This window comes from Erpetoichthys calabaricus, chromosome 1 (assembly GCF_900747795.2).
Source record: "Erpetoichthys calabaricus chromosome 1, fErpCal1.3, whole genome shotgun sequence".
Taxonomy (NCBI): Eukaryota; Metazoa; Chordata; class Cladistia; order Polypteriformes; family Polypteridae; genus Erpetoichthys; species Erpetoichthys calabaricus.
This window is the reverse complement of record NC_041394.2, coordinates 28,625,241-28,647,100: the sequence shown is the minus strand read 5'-3', so window position 1 is coordinate 28,647,100 and position 21,860 is coordinate 28,625,241. Positions and strand designations below refer to the sequence as shown.

The 21,860-nt window shown below is 40.1% G+C and overlaps 1 protein-coding gene across 1 annotated transcript in view; it reads right to left on the bottom strand.

Moving 5' to 3' along the window:
- LOC114647993 (cytochrome P450 2B19-like) overlaps nt 1-21,214 on the bottom strand; it is a 63,694-nt gene extending 42,480 nt beyond the window's left edge. The window contains exons 1-2 of the mRNA XM_028796758.2: nt 21,002-21,214; nt 20,747-20,909 (exon numbers count right to left, since the gene is read on the bottom strand). Coding sequence (XP_028652591.1) covers nt 20,747-20,909; nt 21,002-21,178 — 340 coding nt within the window. The 5' untranslated portion in view covers nt 21,179-21,214. The remainder of the gene's footprint in view (nt 1-20,746; nt 20,910-21,001) is intronic.
- Nucleotides 21,215-21,860: the final 646 nt, after the last annotated feature.

Here is a 21,860-nt window from a genome sequence, read left to right as displayed (position 1 = left end):
CAAAACCGAGTGGAGAAATTGCGTATGCCAGGTTATGAAGTACCGTGGAAATGTGCGTGGCTTTACGCCAAGTTTAGGTTTTATACATTGCGATTTGAGCGTGGAAACGTTTGTACGCAACATTTCTGTGCGTACGCACCGTTTATACATGAGGCCCCAGGTGTATTATGGGATGTTCGTTGAGAGAAAGAGATGAATATGTACTAGTCATTTCCACATAGAGAACTAGTTATTTGTAATAGCTAAGGGCAGTGGCATAGCTAGGGGCAGACGGAGGGGGTTAGTCCGCCCCGGGCAGCACATTTTTGGGGGCAGCATTATTAGCCAAAAGGCTCAGTACAATTCGTGTGTAAGCAGCAGGGTTTTGAAAAAATATCATTAATGAATGAAAAAAGTTAAACATTCTGATTTTTACCCACAAATGCTTCAAAAATAATTTTCAGACTGTCCTTCTGTGACGGCATCAGACACAGCAGTTGAAATTTATGAGGCAATAACAAAAACAAACATTACACCGATAATAATTTCTAGGAAGATAAACAACTAATTTACAATTTATAATTTCGTTTTGTTATCAATCCGAATGCATTCTTGCTCTGCGCAGAAAACATCCCCACCTATCTCTTGTACACTACACTGGTTCTGGTTTTCGCAGCGTAATTATATTAAACTAATAATTAGAACACAGCTTATCAGTGTGTCTATACTATATTTTTGTCTAGTTGATGCTTATAAATAAATAATTATACGTGAAAAATTATTGCTGTTTCTTTATAGAGTAGACCCACGTGAAGTTGCAGTTCAGAGTTTGTGGCCTCAGTCATTCACGGATTTTTACTTAGAACTCATCTAATAATTGTTAGCAGAAACCGCAAATATCCTCAGCAATTTTTATGGCTTTTTTCGTGGCAATGCTGTACTGTAGAGAGAACAAGAAGCAACTGTAGAGGAAAACGCAGCTTGGGATGGTGAAAGTAGCCAATAGAATTTGAAACTGCAACTCCCTGCAGTGGCTCCAATTGGTCTTCTGCTGAGGGTGCTGGGGCTGTTGGGGTCAAAGGATTTCAGCGTGGCTTTTAAAAAGGGGGCTGGTGACCAAAAGCAAAAAAAAAAAAAAAGTTGTAATTTGTGTTTCATGTTCCTGTCTGTCTGCATTCTGTTGGGTTACCTGTACTTATTTGTTTTGTCCTGAATCGTTTCGTGATTGGCGTCTGAATTGTCTGCCGTCTGCCTGTGTACATGAGGACTGTAAGTGGATTCATGGCCATCCTGCAAAGAAAGGAGCACTCCTGAACCCATCCACCCGTCTTCACCATTTCAGGAACTAGCGGTAGGACTATCTTTACATTCCCATTCAACGTGCGGATCTCTGGACTATCTATTTTCATCATTACATTTTACCCATTGCCATATTTTATGAATGTTTTTCATGATTTACTGTGTATGTTTTCTTTGTGCTTTGTTGTATTTAATGTGTAATCGCCGTAAAGGGAACAGGGGTGGTATCGTTGTTTTCATTTGTTTTCATTACATTCTTTATTTGCTGTTTGTTTACCGGTTTGCTTTGTTTTTGTCTCTGTGAGTGCGTGCGTGCGTGCAAGTCGGGCCAAGGCTGGGTGCGTCCCTGGAATCTCCAGCATAAAAATAAATCACCGTCTTCTCGATGGTGTGAATCTTAGTGGCACCAGAGCGCTACAGCATTATTCATTTCTCCTTGTTGCTGATTGACTATGATGCAACTCCAGCTGAGTGTTCTTGTGTTTTCCATTTTGTTCCTCGGAGCCCTTAAACCGCCACAACTGGTCAGTGCCGTACATTCGTTGAGCAGCCAGCTCATGACCACTGCGAGCCCCTTGTGAGCAGGGGGGCTGAACGCACCGCTAGAAGATATGGACACTCCTCAAAAAAACGCTGATAGACTACCTTCACATTGCTCCCTTACTTGCGGCTGCTCTGTCGCATGATATGCTTCTCGCACGACGCTACGCTTACTTAAAAGCCTGAACAGCACCTGTCCTTTTTGGCTGATTGCTTTGTTTCTCTCTCCTCCCCCAGACATCCTCTGCTCCTGTTGCGGGTCCCACTCCTGTTGTGCTCCCCTAGGATGTTTGCCTATTCTTTTAAATGAGAACTAACTACATACTGAGCTCGTTTTACTTCTGAAAGAGACATGTTTGTGTGAAGTGTTTGAATAAAGTTCCTGTCTCTACAATCTCCTGTGTTTCTGTGCAATTCTGTGACCCAAGCGTGACATCCTGCAGCACTGCAGCCTCACTGTCCCTGTGATTGAGCCGCTGCACTATAGCCTGCCAGCATCAGCGTTTACCTCTGTGTGCTTGCGTGCAGCCAGTTCAAGCGCAGTTGGCTTGGTGATTTCATCCATGGTGTCAGTTACACCTTGTTGTTCCAGTACTTTTTAAAATAGTTTTTACAATTCATTAGCAGTGTGTAAAATTATCAATGTTGCAGTAATTGTGATGTTCTTTGCATGGAAAAAAAAAAATGTGTTCCATTAAAATTTCACTTTTTCTTTGTAAATTGTGACATTTACTTAAAGTGCAGCAAAAAAGTATTTGGCGTCCAGGGATGCATTAACCCCCATGTATGTGGCAGTTTAAGGCTTACAGCCCCAAGATGCCATCGAAACGCCCTGCACCTTCTAAGACTTCTGGCAATGAAAACGCGCTTGCATGAATTACAGTACATACTGTGTAGCGGTAACATTGGTATTTTACATTCTAGCACTGTGGGAGACATAGCAGTACAGTACTGTGCAGTATAAGGGTTTACCTTTACATTCTTTTTTTAGGTAATGTATTAAGCGGAGTTTGAAATTAAATGAAAGTGTTTTGGTGGCATATTTAGGGTTTAAACTATAAAACAGGCATTTTTTTAACCACATCCAAAATTTGTGGTTTTTCACAATTCGCGGGTGCTCTAGGAACGTAACCCCTGCAAAATTTGGGGGTGTACTGTATATGAATAAATCTATGCCAAAATTTATCTTAATTTTTCTCTATACGTCATTTTAATTTTTTATTTAAATAGCTTAACAGATTCAGATATGTTGGAGTCCGGCAAATTGAAGCACGGCTGTACCCAATCCCGAGCTGCACGAACTCGAGCTACGCCACTGGCTAAGGGTCCTTATTATCCTGAATCAAAGTTTGCATTTAATGACAAGAAGTAAACTCATTTATATTTAACTTGCATTACCTGTTCTTTATACAGTTAAGATGTAATGTTTTTTAAACTGTACTGTTTGGCGTTTATCTATTAAACATTTTTGCCCTAATGTTATTTACATGCAGTAACATTTATTTCAGTAATAAATTTATGATACTGTATTCTAATGCTTTTAGTTTTTGATATATCAGTATACTGTTTACTTATAAATGTTACTGCTTTAAATTTCATCCTGCTTACGTTAGATCCTAGACTAATTTGAGAGTAAAACTGACATCTAGTGGTATTTTGTTTAATTTACTAATGAGTTTTTGTATATACTTTTTATTGTAGACCACAGTTACACACCTATTCAAATACATGAATGCTTCTTTACATATCATAATAAATAAATCAACCATAATTTCTTTCGGAGCTGCTGTATGAAATACTCTGAATATGTTACCAGTGTTGGGACCGACACTACAGAGTGAACACTATGTCCTGAACTCAATCACAGATATACACAGTACTCCATTGTTACAGATGCAATGACTAATTTGCAGAAGGCAGCTCATGTATTTACAATAATCCATCTTCTATTCATTGTCACTTGATGTATGAACCCCACCATCGAAACAGATAATAAATAAAGGATGATAACAAACCCACTGTGGCAAATTAGGCTGAATTCACTCTGCTGGACCTAAAATTCAATCCGCAGCCACGTCAGACAGACTGAGACACAGATACTAGCACACTGTCACACACACACATTATACTCCAAGTTGAGCACTTTTAGTGTTCAGTGATCCACAATCTGTAGTAGAAATCTACTGTATATGTAAAGTGTAATGTAAATAAAAGGATGTGCTGCCTAACTTATTGCAACTGTCATTCAGCCAGAAACGTCCTCAGTGGCTGCTGTTGATATCCATGATGCTAACTTTGGTGAAAAGAGAACTCTGTCATTTTTACGGTGGTCTGCTTGAGTGCTGTGGCAACAAAGAGCTGCAGGATAAACGCATCTGGAGGTGCTTTAAAAAACAAATTCCACCTGATTAATTTAATATGTAGAAATTCAAATCCCTAAACCCACAATCATTAGCCATAATAACGATTGAAATCGTCAATCAAATGTTTCATTTTGTTATACATATGAAACAATATGCACATTTACTTTTGATATGTCTTTATAATTTAATGTTAAGAGGCAAAGAAGGGATATTTATGAGAAGAGAGTATCATGGTGAGAGGGGGGTTTGTGACCTGTATCACTAAAGCTCTTCTGTGCAGCATTATGCATTCTACCAGTCGGCACTTGTAAGATGAATAATTAATAGTTTGGTTTCTTCACACTAAGTATTATCTGGAACAATCATTTAAAATGTATTAATGATCCTCAAACTTTTATTTCCTCTGACAATTCTGTTGAGTTCTTGAAATCTGGTGAAGCCATGCATAGTACAAACAAAGCTCAGTGAATAAGGATTCAAAACATCAAGCAGACATGCACACTGGAAATGATACCCACCTCCCCCAGCATGGTTTGAAGCAGTAAACTAACCTGCCCAGTGGAAATGACTTCCCTCCATCCAGTGCAGTTCAAAGCACTGAGTTGATATTCACACTGGAAATGAAGCGTGGAGCTTGGTATCACTAAACAATTTGGACTGGAAACCTGATATGCTCAACACATGAATGAAAACACATCATTTAGTTACTCTTTTTATGGCAGCTGTCTGATTTGGACAATGCATGCACAATGTCATTTTTAAGTTAATGTAAACAGCATTATTTCAATGACGTAATTGTAATTCTGTTCATAAAGTTTTTTGTACATGAAATAATGTTTGGAAATTGTTTTATGGCAATAAAGGAGATATTTGGCTTATGAATCTTCCTAACTAAATGAGACACAGCAGATAATCTATATCTTAATTTGTGCATTCACTGTTCTGGTGGTGTTTTTTAAAAATATGTTTGTTCTTTAAATAGCAAAAATTATTTATTTCCTTCTAGATTCACTCTTTTGATAAACAAGCAGAAGTAAATAGTGGTTACTTTAAAAACATATAATTACATACTGTAAGACTCATTTGAATTATATATGTTTAAAATTTAATAAAATTATAGTATCGTGATGTCTAGTTGAATAAGACGCACAGAAGCTGCTTCTCTGGTGGAATCTTCAAAATGCCAACTGGCTTTTTATTTGGTGTGCCGTGATATGAACAGTGCCTTACTCCTTATGGCTGGGTCATGGGGCCACCTCTAAAATAATAATTATATATTATATATTATATATATATATATATATATATATATATATATATATATATATATATATATATATATATATATATATTGTAGATGCCACAAGGGCTGGACGGACATCTCGGCCAGAAGAGTGGATGGTTCCTTACCCGGACGGAAGGACCAAAAGGGATGGATGGACAGCTCACTAGTAAAGAAAGACATCGCCAGAAACTTTTTATTCCCCCAGCACACAAGATGGCAGCACTCCTGGATATCGGTTCCACCTAGGAAACCAGCAGTGCATGCCGAGAGATGTAGTTTGGCAGGGTAGAGCTGTTGGAGTCACTGGGGGCCACGAGAGGGTGTTGCAGGGAGAGAAGCTCCCTGTTATGATGGACTTCCATGTGACCCGGAAGTGCTTCCATCGGGCAATTGCCCTGGCACCGGAAGTGCTCCCAGGTCTGTCATAAAAGGGACCACACTCCCTTATCCAGACGAGTCGGAGCTGGGGGGTAGAGGAACAATGCTTGAGTGGAGGAGTATTGCAGTTGGAAGAAACATTTCTGGAGAGGAAACTTGTGTTTTGTGCTTGTGGTGACATATGTGAGAGAGGATCTGATTAATAAATTAACATTTATTTGAACCTGGGACTGTGCTGGTGTGTTTGTGTTAGGGTGTGGGCTTGCCGATGCCTGGGTATCCATTACAATATGCATACATATATACACACACACACACACACACACACACACACACACACGCATACACACATATTATATATATATATATATATATATATATATATATATATATATATATATATATATATATATATATATATATATATATATATATATATATACAGTACTGTGCAAAAGTTTTAGGCAGGTGTGAAAAAAATGCTGTAAACAAAGAATGCTTTCAGAAATATACATAATGATTGTTTATTGTTATCAATTTACAAAATGCAAAGTGAGCGAACAAAAGAAAAATCTAAATCAAATCAATATTTGGTGTTACTACCTTTTGCCTTCAAACCATCATCAATTCTTATAGGTACACTGGCACAAAGTCAGGGATTTTGTAGGATTCTAGTCAGGTGTATGATCAACCAATTCTACCAAACAGGTACTAATGATCAGCAATGTCACACGTAGGTTGAAACACAGTCATTAACTGAAACAGGAGGCTTAAAACTGGGTGAGGAACAGCCAAACTCTGCTACCAAGGTGAGGTTGTGGAAGACAGTTTCATGTCATGGCAAGATTGAGCACAGCAGCAAGACACAAGGTAGTTCTACTGCATCAGCAAGGTCTCTCCCAGACAAAGATTTCAAAGCAGACTGGGGTTTCAAGATGTGTTGTTCAAGCTCTGTTCTGCCCCACATCTTGTTAGTTAAGACTGTTATTTGTTGAACTGTGCTCCCACTTTATCATGTCATTTATTAACACACCAGTCAGTCATGTCCCACACTCTCAGTGGCGCTATAAAAGTCTATGAAACTCACGTAAAGCACGTAGGTCCCCTAATAAACCTTTGAATACAATACACCCCATGTCTCTCACGTAGGCAACCCTTTATCTCTTGTTTTGGTCACGTCCAAAACGTATCCTTAGCGTATATAAAACCCTGGGTCTGGTTAGGTGTGCTACACAGCATCTGAACCTCTGTCTACGCGCTTCTCTTTGTCTTGATCCAACCGTGGAAACCACTCGCCTTGTAAGTGTCTTTTAAAACTTTACTGTTTAATGTACACTGTCTGCTATGTACTGCATTGCTTTGTAAATCATTCTTTATCGTCTTTGATTGTACACCTGTAAATGACTGTATGTTTCTTTTGTATATATTTCAATTTACAACGAGGTACGTCCAGTAAAAGCCTTCAAAAAAGCTCGCTCACCCCTTGTCGTTCTTTATGTGGATGTGCCAAGTTGTTTAAGCTCTCTGTGGCCACGTTGCACGGACAGCGTGGAGTGAGGCAGAAAAAGCTCTTTTGAAGAAGCACAAAGAAATGGGCAACGTTGAGGATCGTAGACGCAGTGGTCGGCCAAGGAAACTTAGTGCAGCAGATGAAAGACACATCAAGCTTATTACCCTTTGAAATCGGAAGATGTCCAGCAGTGCCATCAGCTCAGAACTGGCAGAAACCAGTGGGACCCAGGTACACCCATCTACTGTCCGGAGAAGTCTGGCCAGAAGTGGTCTTCATGGAAGAGTTGTAGCCAAAAAGCCATACCTCCGACGTGGAAACAAGGCCAAGCGACTCAAGTATGCACCAAAACATAGGAACTGGGGTGCAGAAAAATGGCAGCAGGTGCTCTGGCTGATGACTCAAAATTTGAAATATTTTACTGTAGCAGAAGACAGTTTGTTCGTCGAAGGGCTGGAGAGCGGTACAATAATGAGTATCTGCAGGCAACAGTGAAGCATGGTGGAGGTTCCTTGAACGTTTGGGGCTGCATTTCTGCAAATGGAGTTGGAGACTTGGTCAGGATTAATGGTGTTCTCAATGCTGAGAAATACAGGCAGATACTTATCTATCATGCAATACCATCAAGGAGGCGTATGATTGGCCCCAAATTTATTCTGCAGCAGGACAACGACCCCAAACATACAGCCAAAGTCATTAAGAACTATCTTCAGCGTAAAGAAGAACAAGAAGTCCTGGAAGTGATGGTATGGCCCCCACAGAGCCCTGATCTCAACATCATCGAGTGTGTCTGGGATTACATGAAGAGACAGAAGGATGTGAGGAAGCCTACATCAACAGAAGATCTGTGGTTAGTTCTCCGAGATATTTGGAACAACCTACCAGCCGAGTTCCTTCAAAAACTGTGTGCAAGTATACCTAGAAGAATTGATGCTGTTTTGAAGGCAAAGGGTGGTCACACCAAATATTGATTTGATTTAGATTTCTCTTTTGTTCATTCACTGCATTTTGTTGATTGATGAAAATAAATGATTAACACTTCCATTTTTGAAAGCATTCTTTGTTTACAGCATTTTTTCACACCTGCCTAAAACTTTTGCACAGTACTATATACAGTATATATATATATACATACATACATACATACATACATACATACATACATACATACATACATACATACATACATACATACATACATACATATACACGCATACTAAATCAACAGGACATACATTTAACTGGGACAATGTACAAGTCAAATTTAAGGCCAGTACTAAAAGTGGCAGAGAGCTGGCCGAATCTTGGCTATCAAATGAGAACGCCATCAACAGACACTTGGACATAAATCCAGCATATGCAAACTTAAGAAGAACATGTTCATAATAAATAAACTGTACACCCAATATCACCCCCCCCCCCCCCCATCACACTGACTTAGCCACCCCCAGCCCCCACGTAATGTTTTGCTATATATTGCCTTTGATTCTTGTAAGTCTAAGCATTATCCTCTGATGAAGACCCCTTTATGATACGTGATTCATTTTTTCTCCTTTTGTGGATCCCCAGCTGCAAATATGCAAACAGTATCACAGACCTTCTCTTCCATATTATATTATATATATATATATATATATATATATATATATATATATATATATATATATATATATATATATATATATATATATATATATATATATATATATATATATATATATATATATACACACACACACAGTTATTCTTGAAAGTTTGTGAAACCCTTTAGAATTTTCTAGATTTCTGCATAAATATGACCTAAAACATCATCAGATTTTCATCCAAGTCCTAAAAGTAGATAAAGAGAAACCAGTTAAACAAATGAGACAAAAATATTATACTTGGTAATTTATTTATTAAGGAAAATCATCGAATATTACATATTTGTGAGTGGCAAAAGTATGTGAACCTTTGCTTTCAGCATCTGGTGCAGCAAAAACTGCAACTAAACGTTTCTGGTAACTGTTGATCAGTCCTGCACACCTGCTTGGAGGAATTTTAGCCCATTCCTCCATACAGAACAGCTTCAACTCTGGGATGTTGGTGGGTTTCCTCACATTAACTGCTCACTTCAGGTCCTTCCACAACATTTCGATTGAATTAAGGTCAAGACTTTGACTTGGCCTTTCCAAAACATTAACTTTATTCTTCTTTAACCATTCTTTGGTAGAACGACTTGTGTGCTTAGGGTCATTGTCTTGCTGCATGACCCACCTTCTCTTGAGATTCAGTTCATGGACAGATGTCCTGACATTTTCCTTTAGAATTCTCTGATATAATTCAGAATTCATTGTTTCATCAATGAAGGCAAGCCGTCTTTGCCCAGATGCAGCAAAACAGGCCCAAACCATGATACTACCACCACCATGTTTCACAGATGGGATAAGGTTCTTATGCTGGAATGCAGGGTTTTCCTTTCTCCAAACATAACGCTTTTCATTTAAACCAAAAAGTTCTATTTTGGTCTCATCCGTCCACAAACCATACTTCCAATAGCCTTGTGGTTTGTCCACGTGATCTTTAGCAAACTGCAGACAAGCAGCAATGTTTTTTTTTGAAGAGCAGTGGCTTTCTCCTTGCAACCCTGCCATGCACACCATTGTTGTTCAGTGTTCTCCTGATGGTGGACTCATGAACATTAGCCAAAGTGAGAGAGGCCTTCAGTTGCTTAGAAGTTACCCTGGGCTCCTTTGTGACCTTGCTGACTATTACAACCCATGCTCTTGGAGTGATCTTTGTTGGTCGACAACTCCTGGGGAGGGTAACAATGGTCTTGAATTTTCTCCATTTGTAAACAATCTGTCTGACTGTGGATTGGTGGACTCCAAACGTTTTAGACATGGTTTTCCAGCCTGATGAGCATCAACAACTCTTTTTCTGAAGTCCTCAGAAATCACCTTTGTTCGTGCCATGATACACTTCCACAAACATGTGTTGTGAAAAGCAGACTTTGATAGATCCCTGCTCTTTAAATAACACAGGGTGCCCACTCACACCTGATTGTCATCCCATTGATTGAAAACACCTGACTCTAATTTCACCTTCAAACTAACTGCTAATCCTAGAGGTTCACATACTTTTGCCAATCACGAATATGTAATATTTGATCATTTTCCTCAATAAATAAATGACCAAGTATAATAATTTTGTCTCATTTGTTTAACTGGGTTCTCTTTATCTACTTTTAGGACTTGAGTGAAAATCTGATGATGTTTTAGGTCATATCTATGCAGAAATATAGAAAACTGTAAAGGGTTCACAAACTTTCAAGCACAACTATATATATATATATATATATATATTTTTTTTTTTTCACACCATTCGAAGTCTGTGTCACAATCTGATTGTATGGGTGGTTACCTACCAGGTAACGCTTGTGGTTGGCCACCAATCTGCTAACATCCACCACGGTGCCCTCAGTTTGTGAGGAGCAGATCATAGAATGGTTGAAATAGTTTACTGTCAAATAAATGCAAAGAGTACACGACACGTGTTTCGCCCTCATTCTGGGCTCATCAGGTGTACACACTCCACTGCACTCCCTCTCGGGAATCGAACCTCGGACGTCAGCGGCGATGCCCCTAACGTTGCGCCATGGCGTGTGGTTCGTTCATTTGACAGCATGTAGATCGGGGTAATTACATTCACGGCATTCGTAGTCTGTGTCACAATCTGATTGTATGGGTGGTTACCTACCAGGTAACGCTTGTGGTTGGCCAGCAATCTGCTAACATCATATATATATATGTATATAGTGGCGGGCAGGCAGCCGGGTCCCACGCCCTTTCTGCACATGTTTCAGGGGAGCAATCATGGATATCAATACCTACTCCGGGATGCTTGGTGGCAGCCTCCCTGGCTGAGGATGGTGCCTCAGTTTCCCGCAGGGTTTCATGGGAGATGGAGTTCTCCATAGCCCTGTTGGGATCTGGGGTGGCCGCCACGGGGTGCTGCATGGATTCCTGAAGCCGGCCTGGACAACTCTACATACATGTATAAAACATTTTCAAGTGACACAATTTTATTCAAAAATGGGCTAAAAAGGGAACAAATGTGTTTTTCTTCTACTAAAATGTTATTGGTCAGATATGAGTAAAAATAATTGTGGGGTTAATTCAATTAAAATGCATAGATTAATTAAAATTTATTATTTATATATATATATATATATATATATATATATATATATATATATATATATATATATATATATATATATCCCTGAGATCCTGTTTACTATGGAAAAGCAAATAAACCAATGCATCAATTTCCTGGACACATGCATTGAAAGAGGCAATGATGCCACCCTGATTACAGGTGTTTATCATAAGAAATGTTATGCACATAAAATATTACACTTTATAGAAATCACTCACCATCATTAACGGAGCTGGGTTCAGACTCTGTTCAGAAGAGTTCACACCCTCCCTCCCTTTCAAAGATCCAAGAGGACAGTGGTAAAAGGATCTTTCACTCAACATCTCAGAAAAGAAGTGGAAGGTAGCAATGCAGAGAATTCACTCGAGCTCCATATAGGCAAAGCATACAATTATTCAACTCAAAATTATATATCGAGCACATCTGTCTCATTTAAAATTGTCCAAAATGTTTCCAGGGCAAGATCCAACCTGCGAATGCTGCAATCAAGTTCCAACCTCACTGGGTCACATGATTTGGGCCTGCACCAAATTAACATCATTCTGTTAATGAAAATCTTTAAATACCTTACAGACAGCCTTGGTGTTACAATCCCTCCTAACCCATTAACAGCCGTGTTTGGTGTACTTCTAGATGGGCTTAAAGAAGAACAAACAAACTGTAATTGCCTTTACTGCACTATTGGCACGTAAATTTATCTTGCTAAACTGGAAGAATCCTAACTCTTCTCTTGTAAGTCAGTGGTTAACTGATGTTTTATACTATTTGAAATTGGAAAAAATCAAATTCTCACTTAGAGGATCTGTGCAGAACTTTTTCAAAACCTGGAAGGATCTAATCAATAACATTTTAGAATAAGCTTATTAAGCACTGAGGAATCAGATTCTCACCCCATGTATTTTTCTTCTACATTTATCGTTATTCACTTATTAATTCATCTATTTACTTATTTTTACTAGTTTTAAGTTTTATTCTGCTGGCCATGCTCTTTTTCTCAGGGGTGGAGGTTGATTTGTTTTCAATCCTATTTTTGTAAAATTGATCTGTTTGTATGAAATGTTGTGTCATTTCAATAAAATCAATAAAATTAAAAAAGGAAAAAAAAAGAAGAAGAGTTCACACCCATTGTAAGGAGGCTAAAAAGAATGAACTGCGCTTTCTTTTCCTACTTTTCACATCATATGGCTACCCAAAGACATTCATCAGACAATGCTTACATAAGAGACGAGCAAATACGATCACTGCTTTGCAAAGTTACACCAGAGTAAAGCCAAATTCTTAACACGATTATCTCAGTATTTTAAACATCCTGGACAAAGGGGCAAACTTATGAGGTCACTCAAACAGTCTGTAGAGACAAGATATAATGCGGAATTCAGTGCTGCAGCAATAACGAAATACAACAAAAATATACTCACAACTGGAATCTTTTCTTTTCTTAATCATGCGACGACTGATTTAGAATCAGATTGTACAAAAGTCTGAGCACGCTGTCTGTTGCGTCATCACGCTCACAGGTTATGCGTGACCATGTGCACTATTATTTCTGTATCTGATACGCGGAAAACGCTGTACTGCATGCACCCGCATTTATTCAATTGTTTGTTGACTTTGTGTGCGTCTGTTTGATGTAAGTTACGCTTTGCTGTTTATTTTATTAGAAATAATTTTCTAAAAGTAATGATAAAGTTCGTAACATTGTTTCACCAATAAGTTCAGACAATCCTTTATGTTAAAGTGTGTTCAGTTTAACATTCAAAACTGCATAAGTGCATTCATAAATGTTGCTTCTTTAGTAATATATAAGTTCTTGAAGAAATCAGACTTGGTAATAGTTGCTTAAATAGTGATTTGTCCGAGTCTGCACAGCGCTAACGTATTTGGTACGTTTTATTTAGTGCCTTTTGTCAACGACAGCACATCATAGCGCTCTGTTAATTTCTGCTGCCATCTACTGGCCCTTTTGGGCCTTACCTGTTTTAGCATTCTCTGAGCCTTTAATTTGCGAGTTATTTAGATAGATAGATAGATAGATAGATAGATAGATAGATAGATAGATAGATAGATAGATAGATAGATAGATAGATAGATAGATAGATAGATAGATAGATAGATAGATAGATAGATAGATAGATAGATAGATAGATAGATAGATAGATAGATAGATAGATAGATAGATAGATAGATAGATCTTTATTGTCATTGTCACTTTTTACAAAGGAACAACGAAATTGAAGGTGCAATCGACTCAGTGTGAGGAATAAGAGTAAAAAGACAAAAAGACAAGAAGCGAGAAAAATAATAACAAACCAAATAGTAATAAATATACAAATTGCACTTGTTGACTTAAGGTCTATATTGCACATTGGTAGAATGATATGGAGCAGTTTTATTCTGAGTTCAGGGCCATGATTGCTTTTAAATAAAAGCTGTTTTTAAGGCGGTTTGTCCTAGTTTTCATTGCTCTGTATCTCTTGCCCGATGGCAAAAGCTGGAAGAGGCAATGACCGGGATGTGATGAGTCCTGTGAAATGTCTATTGCTTTTTTGCGGCTACGGGATGTGTAGATTTGTTCCAGAGTGGGGAAGGTACAACCAATTGTTCTCTCCGCTATCCTGACGACCCTGTGGAGCGCTTTCTTTTCTGAGGAAGTGCAGCTGCCGTACCACACACACAGTCCGTACGTGAGCACACTCTCGATGGAACAATGATAAAGAGCAAGGAGCAGATTTTTTGGGAGGTGGTTCTTTCTGAGAATTCTCAGAAAATACAGTCTCTGCTGCGCCTTCTTTAGCAGCTCCTTGGTGTTGGCGCTGCAGCCTTCCTCGGGTTCACCTTCCTCATCACCCGTCTCACCTCACACTCTTCCACTGTGAGTATATTGCTGTTGTGAACAGGCTGTTGTAATGGAGCTGATGTTGGTGTCGCCTCAAAGCGGGCAAAGAATATGTTCAGCTCCTCTGCCAGAGAAGCGTCTCCCTCAGCGGCCAAGGAGTTGCTGGATTTGTAGCCGGTGATGTGCTGGACACCCTGCCACACCTGCCTGGTGTTGTTACTCCTCAGATGATCTTCTATCCTCCTTCTGTATGCTGCCTTGGCTTCTCGGATGCCTCTCTTCAGGTTCGCTCTGGCTACACTGTAAAGAGCCAGCTCCCCAGACCTGAAAGCAGTATTCCTAGCTTTCAGCAGACTCTGGACATCCCTCGTCATCCAGGGCTTCCTGTTAGGATAAATCCTTATGTGTCTGTCCCTGGTGACGTTGTCCGTGCAGAACCTGATGTAATCCAGGACTGCTGTAGTGTGGTACTCCAAGTCTTGGTGATAGAAAACCTCCCAATCGGTTCTCTGGAAGCAGTCCTGCAACTGTTGGGAGGCCTCCTCGGGCCAGTAATTTATGTTACTGTATTGTATTTGTTCTGTTTCAGAAACCACACATAAATATTTGTCTGCAAATAAACATTTAGTTCTACAAAGCCATTGCAACTATTCCTTCCTTTGTAACGTTCAGCAGTTAGTTGAGATCTTTCTACCTTAATTCTGGTCTGCTTCATCCTTCTTACCAAGGATTAGGATTTGGTGCCACAGACACTCACCAGTTTGACGCACGCACTGTTTAGCACAGATGTTACAACTTCTTGAATGAACTTGTCAAGAAAGTGTTCAGCACCAACTCTTATCCACATGCTCTACAAAGAAGCAACATTTCTCAGCCCAAAGCTTCGGTGTCCATATCTTTTATTTAAGAAGATCGCAAAGGCGCAGGGACAAGAAGAGATGTGTAATGATTAGTAATAATCGCAATTTTATGCAATTGCACTAAATCAAAGATTGCAGTGAAGTTCACTGGACAGCTGTTAGTAATGCCCTCTTTCCTCACAGACCTTGCGAGCAGAGGAGGAGATGTCATTAAGTTCATAATGCTTTGCTTGGACCTGATAAGCAAAAACTACTGTGAGAAAGTATCTTCTTCTTCTTTCGGCTGCTCCTGTTAGGGGTTGCCACAGCGGATCATCTTCTTCCATATCTTTCTGTCCTCTGCACCTTGCTCTGTTACACCCATCACCTGCATGTCCTCTCTCACCACATCCATAAACCTTCACTTAGGCCTTCCTCTTTTCCTCTTCCTGGCAGCTCTATCCTTAGCATCCTTCTCCCAATATATCCAGCATCTCTCCTCTGCACATGACCAAACCAAAGCAATCTCGCTTTCTGCTCAGTGCCACCGTCTCCATCCCATATAACATGGAAGGTCTACAGGACGGTAGTGAGACCAGCTATTTCACTCTTGCTGATACCCGTCAGTCACAAAATTACTCCTGACACTCTTCTCCACCCATTCCACCCTGCCTGCACCCTCTTTTTCACCTCTCTTCCACAATCCCCATTACTCTGTACTGTTGATCCCAAGTATTTAAAGTCCTTCACCTTCGCCAACTCTACTCCCTGCATCCTCACCATTCCACTTAATTCCCTTTCATTTACACACATGTATTCTGTCTTTTTCCTACTGACCTTCATTCAATCTCCTCTCTAGAGCATATCTCCACTCTCCAGGGTCTCCTCAACCTGCTCCCTACTATCGCTATAGATCACAATGTCATCAGCAAACATCATAGTCCATGGGGACTCCTGTTTAATCTCGTCCGTCAACCTGTCCATCACCATTGCAAATAAGAAAGGGCTAAGAGCCGATCCTAGATGTAATCCCACCTCCAACTTGAATGCATCCATCAATCCTACCGCAGACCTCACCACTGTAACACTTCCCTCGTACATAGCATGTACAACTTTTATGTACTTCTATGCCACTTCCAATTTCCTCATGCAATACCTCAGCTCCACTCGAGGCACCCTGTCATATGCTTTCTCCAGGTCCACAAAGATGCAATGCAACTCCTTCTGGCCTTCTCTAAACATCTCCATCAACATCCTCAGAGCAAACATTGCATCTGTGGTGCTCTTTCTTGACATGAAACCATACTGCTGCTCACTAATCAGCACTTCACTTCTTAACCGAGCTTCCACTACTCTTTCCCATAACTTCATGCTGTGGCTCATCAATTTTATCCCCCTGTAGTTACTGCAGTCCTGCACATCCCCCTTATTCTTAAATATCGGCACCAGTACACTTCTTCTCCATTCTTCAGGCATCTTCTCACTTTCCAAGATTCCATTAAACTATCTGGTTAAAAACTCCACTGCCTTCTCTCTCTCTTCTCTCCATGCTCCAATAGGGATGTCATCTGGACCAACGGCCTTTCCATTTTTCATCCTCTTCATAGCTGTCCTTACTTTCTCCTTGCTAATCCGTTGCACTTCTTGATTCACTATCTCCACATCATCCAACCTCTTCTCTCTCATTCTCTTCATTCATCAGCCTCTCAAAGTACTCTTTCCATCTGCTCAACATACTCTCCTCGCTTGTGAGTATGTTTCCATCTTTATCCTTTATCACCCTAACCTGATGCACATCTTTCCCAGCTTGGTCCCTCTGTCTAGCCAATCGGTACAGGTCCTTTTCTCCCTCCTTAGTGTCCATCCTCTTATACAACTCATCATACGCCTTTTCTTTAGCCTTCGCCACCTCTCTCTTCACCTTGCGTCTTATCTCCTTGTACTCTTGTCTACTTTCTGCATCTCTCTGACTATCCCACTTCTTCTTTGCCATCCTCTTCCTCTGTATACTCTCCTGTATTTCCTCATTCCACCACCAGATTTCCTTTTCCTCCTTCCTCTTTCCAGATGTCACGCCAAGCACCCTTCTTACTGTTACCCTTAATACATCTGCTGTAGTTTCCCAGCTGTCTGGTAACTCTTCACTGCCACCCAGTGCCCGTCTCGCCACCTCCCTAAACTCAACCTTACAGTCTTCCCATTTCAACTTCCACAATTTGATCCTTGGCTCTGCCCTCACTCTCCTCCTCTTCTTCTTGATCTCCAGCATCATCCTACAGACCACCATCCTATGCTGCTTAACTACACTTTCCCCTGCCACCACTTTGCAGTCTTCAATCTCCTTCAGATCAACTCTTCTGCATAGGATGTAATCTACCTGTGTGCATCTTCCTCCACTCTTGTATGTAACCCTATGTTCCTCCCTCTTCTTAAAATATGTATTCACCACAGCCATGTCCATCCTTTTGGCAAAATCCACTATCCTCTGACCTTTATCATTCCTCTCCTTGACACCTACCCATCACCTCCTCGTCTCCACTGTTCCCTTCACCAACTTGCCCATTGAAATCTGCTCCAATCACCACTTTCTTTCTACTGTGAAAAAGTATACGTGTGAGGAACAGTTGTACGTTACTGTGCTGATTGTACACTTGCTGGCCTAATTCTTCGATTAGAAAGAACCGCAGCTATACCAGAGAATAGATAACACCCTTTTCCAGTTTGCTTCAAGTACTTTAATAGATTTGTATACGTAAGTGTATGTGTGGTACTTAAACAAAAATAAATTAATACAATAAGTGCACAAATACAAATGAAATACATATATGCACATAACGAATTAAATGTCAAAGTCACACAGTATTCAAGAAGAGCAGTGTTAAACATCACTCAACGTTACGTATTGTTTAATCCAACCAATAGGTGGCACTATTTACTAGAATAAAAAGGTACAGCGAAACGCCCAAGAAGACATTCGTTTATAAAAAAAAAAAAAACTTTACGTTTAATACTGCAAGAATCAACACATTGTAACGTCCTGGAGCGAAGTAAAGTACAGCGCATCTCTCCCCAAAGGTCAACAGTGCACAGACTTAACAATATGTTCATTTGCAAACAGCAAACATAGCCATAATAGCGCTTTTGTATACTTGCACTGACCGTCAACATAAGTTGCAACTTTAACTAGGATATTAAGTTACAGTGAACGCTGCAAAAAAGGGAAATGACTTATTTTGTCAGTAACGCACAACACACAGTTACAAAGGTAACGGCAAACTGTAACTTGGAAAAACGCAAACAAGCAGGTAGAGACTGTAAGCACGTTACAATTTAGGAACAAAACGCTGTGCATGCGCAATAGTCTTGTGGGGCGTGTCTTGCCTAGGTTCAGCAAAAAGCAGGGAATTTTGTACAATACTTACAGCATTTGTTAAGCTACCAGTAATACGGCGAACAGAAAAGCGTTTACGTTTTAAGCAAAGCTTATATGTGCGACTTATAGGCAGCACCTACCTTCCGTGTCCGTTCCACTTTTTTGTGGAATGAATAGCAATTGTTAACATTGATCGTACTTTATTTCAAAGAATAGTAAGCGGTTGCCTACTGACAAAGCTTTAACAAGACATGTTGCTTATACAATGTTCTTTTTTTATTACATTCTGTGAAAAAGACGTGCGGATTTACGCTGAGAAATTATTATTTAAATCCTATCGGAAGATCTTCATTAAATACTAATAGTTTTGCCAGACATCCCTTACGGGATATGTCCCATATTTGATAATTTTGTCCCCTGTCCCGTACTGACCTTTCAGGGACACCCAAATGTCCCGTATTTAGTTAATTTTCATCCATCAGCCAATCCCAGCCAACACAGGGCGCAAAGCAGGAACCAATCCCGGCGAGGGCTCCAACGCACCGCAGTCATTTTCCATCCATCCATCTATCCATTATCCAACCCGCTATATCCTAGCTACAGGATCACGGGGGTCTATTGGAGCCAATCCCAGCCAACACAGGGCGTAAAGCAGGAACCAATCCCGGGCAGGGCGCCAACCCACCGCAGTCACTTTCAAATAAAAAAAATAAAACCTATCTTCTTACGGAACTTGGTTGTAACTTTGCAAGTAATTATACTTTCTTTTCTCAGAATCTCTTGATGAAAATAACCCAAATGCAACGAGGAAACTAGTGTTTACTGCCTGATTGCAGCTTGTTCCGTTGCTATGGTTGGGTGAGGACAGCGACACTCTTACAGTTTTGCTCTCCAGCCGCGCTGCTGTGCAGTTCTGTATCAGCACTGCAACATACAGCGACTGTCCACAAAGTGTGTTGTTACTATACTTGTCACGGCCCACGTTTTTTTTAACTTAAAAACTAATCCATCCATCCCAAGATGCCACAACATAAGTAAATTTCGTGATGAATATTCCAACGAATGGACATTTATCAAACAAATCAGAAGCTATTTTGAAGCAAACTGTGGTGTATGTAATTGCACTTTCGGTAAATAATTCTCAAATGATTTTACTTTTGTTTTACTCATAACCCATTAAAATCCTCGTTTTATGTTTTTAACTTATGTTTCTACTTTTATATAGGCTAATATATCGGTCTGGGTGTGTAGGGGGCATTATATATATATATTGTAAGAGAGAGATTTTAAGAGTGTCCCGTATTTCTAATTATCTAATCTTTGAAGTAGAATCGTCTTAAAAAAATTAAAAGGGCAGCTGGGCCAAATGGGAAAACCAAACAGGCTTATCAACCATACACTACTTTTTTCTTTAATAGAAAGCAATGTGTTTCTTACGGAAGCGGGAGCAGGACCATGAGTCCTGGAGCGGGACAAATGAGGCCACGTGTAGGCTACGTGGGACAGGGCCGGTGCAGGTTTTAAAAATCAGTATCGTGCAGATCTCTACAGTGTTCTGTGCCACTGACCCGTACGTGTGTGCATCTGGCCCGGAAAACTTAGCAGTATCTACACTCCCTGCTCTAACCCCCTCTTCTCCAACTGTTACTTTTAGTTTACCAATCTTTTTTTGTTACCGTTACATATTTAAAAGAAGCGTGCGGCTTCCCATTTAGAAAAAATAGATACTGTAGTTCTGAAAAACAGAAACCCCGATATGAACTCTTTTGGCGTGGTGCATACTGTCGCTTCCGCTAATCGACCAGCGTGCCTAATCAACAAATAAACGACCAAATGGTCAATTTGGTTGACCTTTTTTTCTCGGTATGAATTTTGGCGAATTAAATTAAATCAAACGAAATACAGCATAAAACATAAATCTGAATGTAAATCTTGAAAACATAACTTGTTCACATGTGATAATCAAAATGTATCCATACGCGCATTTCAGTGTCCAACGTATAATTAAGAGGTGACAGTATACCCCAAATGTATGCCATAGGCAGACCAAAAACATCTGCCCGAATAAACAGACGTAAACCTGTCGTCTTAATTTAAATCGATTTTAAAATGAGAGCAAAATCAGCACAAATAGTGACAACTACCGTATCCCTCGTTGACCTTCATGAATACCGGGATTTCAGCTCTGCCAGAGAATGCGTCCGCTTGTTTCACGAGCGCTTCATGGACCGCCTCGAACCCGACCAGAACCACCACGGGCTGCTGACCAAGGTGAACCGTCATCACGGGGCCGTACGTTTTGCTCATCTGTGGATTAGAGAGAAAACAAAAGCACTGCAGTGTAGACATGATGGAGCTCCAGACCTGCACACAAGTGTTTTTCCACGAAATTCGCCCACCTTTAAGAAGCTCAGATGCGGTCTCCCACCGTTCATCTGCAACAGGTTCCCTATTATCGGCAAGGGAGTCGGACCTGGCGGCATGTTACTGTAACGAATCGTGTCTCTCTTAGAGAAAGAGAAAAACAGCAAACCCAGTACGATAGCTGCTAAAATTACTGTTCCGAAGAGCTCCATATTTTTGGGTTAAAATAAACGTGTTGGTTTTAGCTGGAGTTTAAATAACTCACCGAAGTTTTAAGGGGTGTGCCAATTAAGCTATTGCGCCACAACTGTGTGAACTTTGTGAACTCATTAGTAGTAGACTTTCTATGCGTAATAATTTTAGAATAGAATTAAAAGCGTTTTTTGTCTTTTATCGATTATGTTCCAAGGAACTATTAACCACAAATTTACAAAACGTTACAATGTGACGTGTTAAGCTATAAATAGCGGTTTTCAGTGTCAAAGCATCACTTTTCAAATTAAGAACAATTTAATCTATAAGAAATGAATATGTTTTGAAAACAACAACAGCAACAATAATAATAATAATAATGTTGGCACTGCTGCCTCGCAGTAAGGAGACCTGGGTTCGCTTCCCGGGTCCTCCCTGTGTGGAGTTTGCATGTTCTCTGTTTGTTAGGGTACTCTGGTTTCCTCCCACAGTCCAAAGATATGCAGGTTCTAAATTGTCCCTAGTGTGTGCTTGGTGTGTGTGTGTGTGTGTGTCTGTGTGTGTGTGTGTGTGTGTGTGTGTGTGTGCGCCCTGCCCAGGGTTTGTTTCCTTCCTTGCGCCCTGTGTTGGCTGGGATTGGCTCCAGCAGACCCCCATGACCCTGTAGTTAGGATATAGCGGGTTGGATAATGGATGGATAAT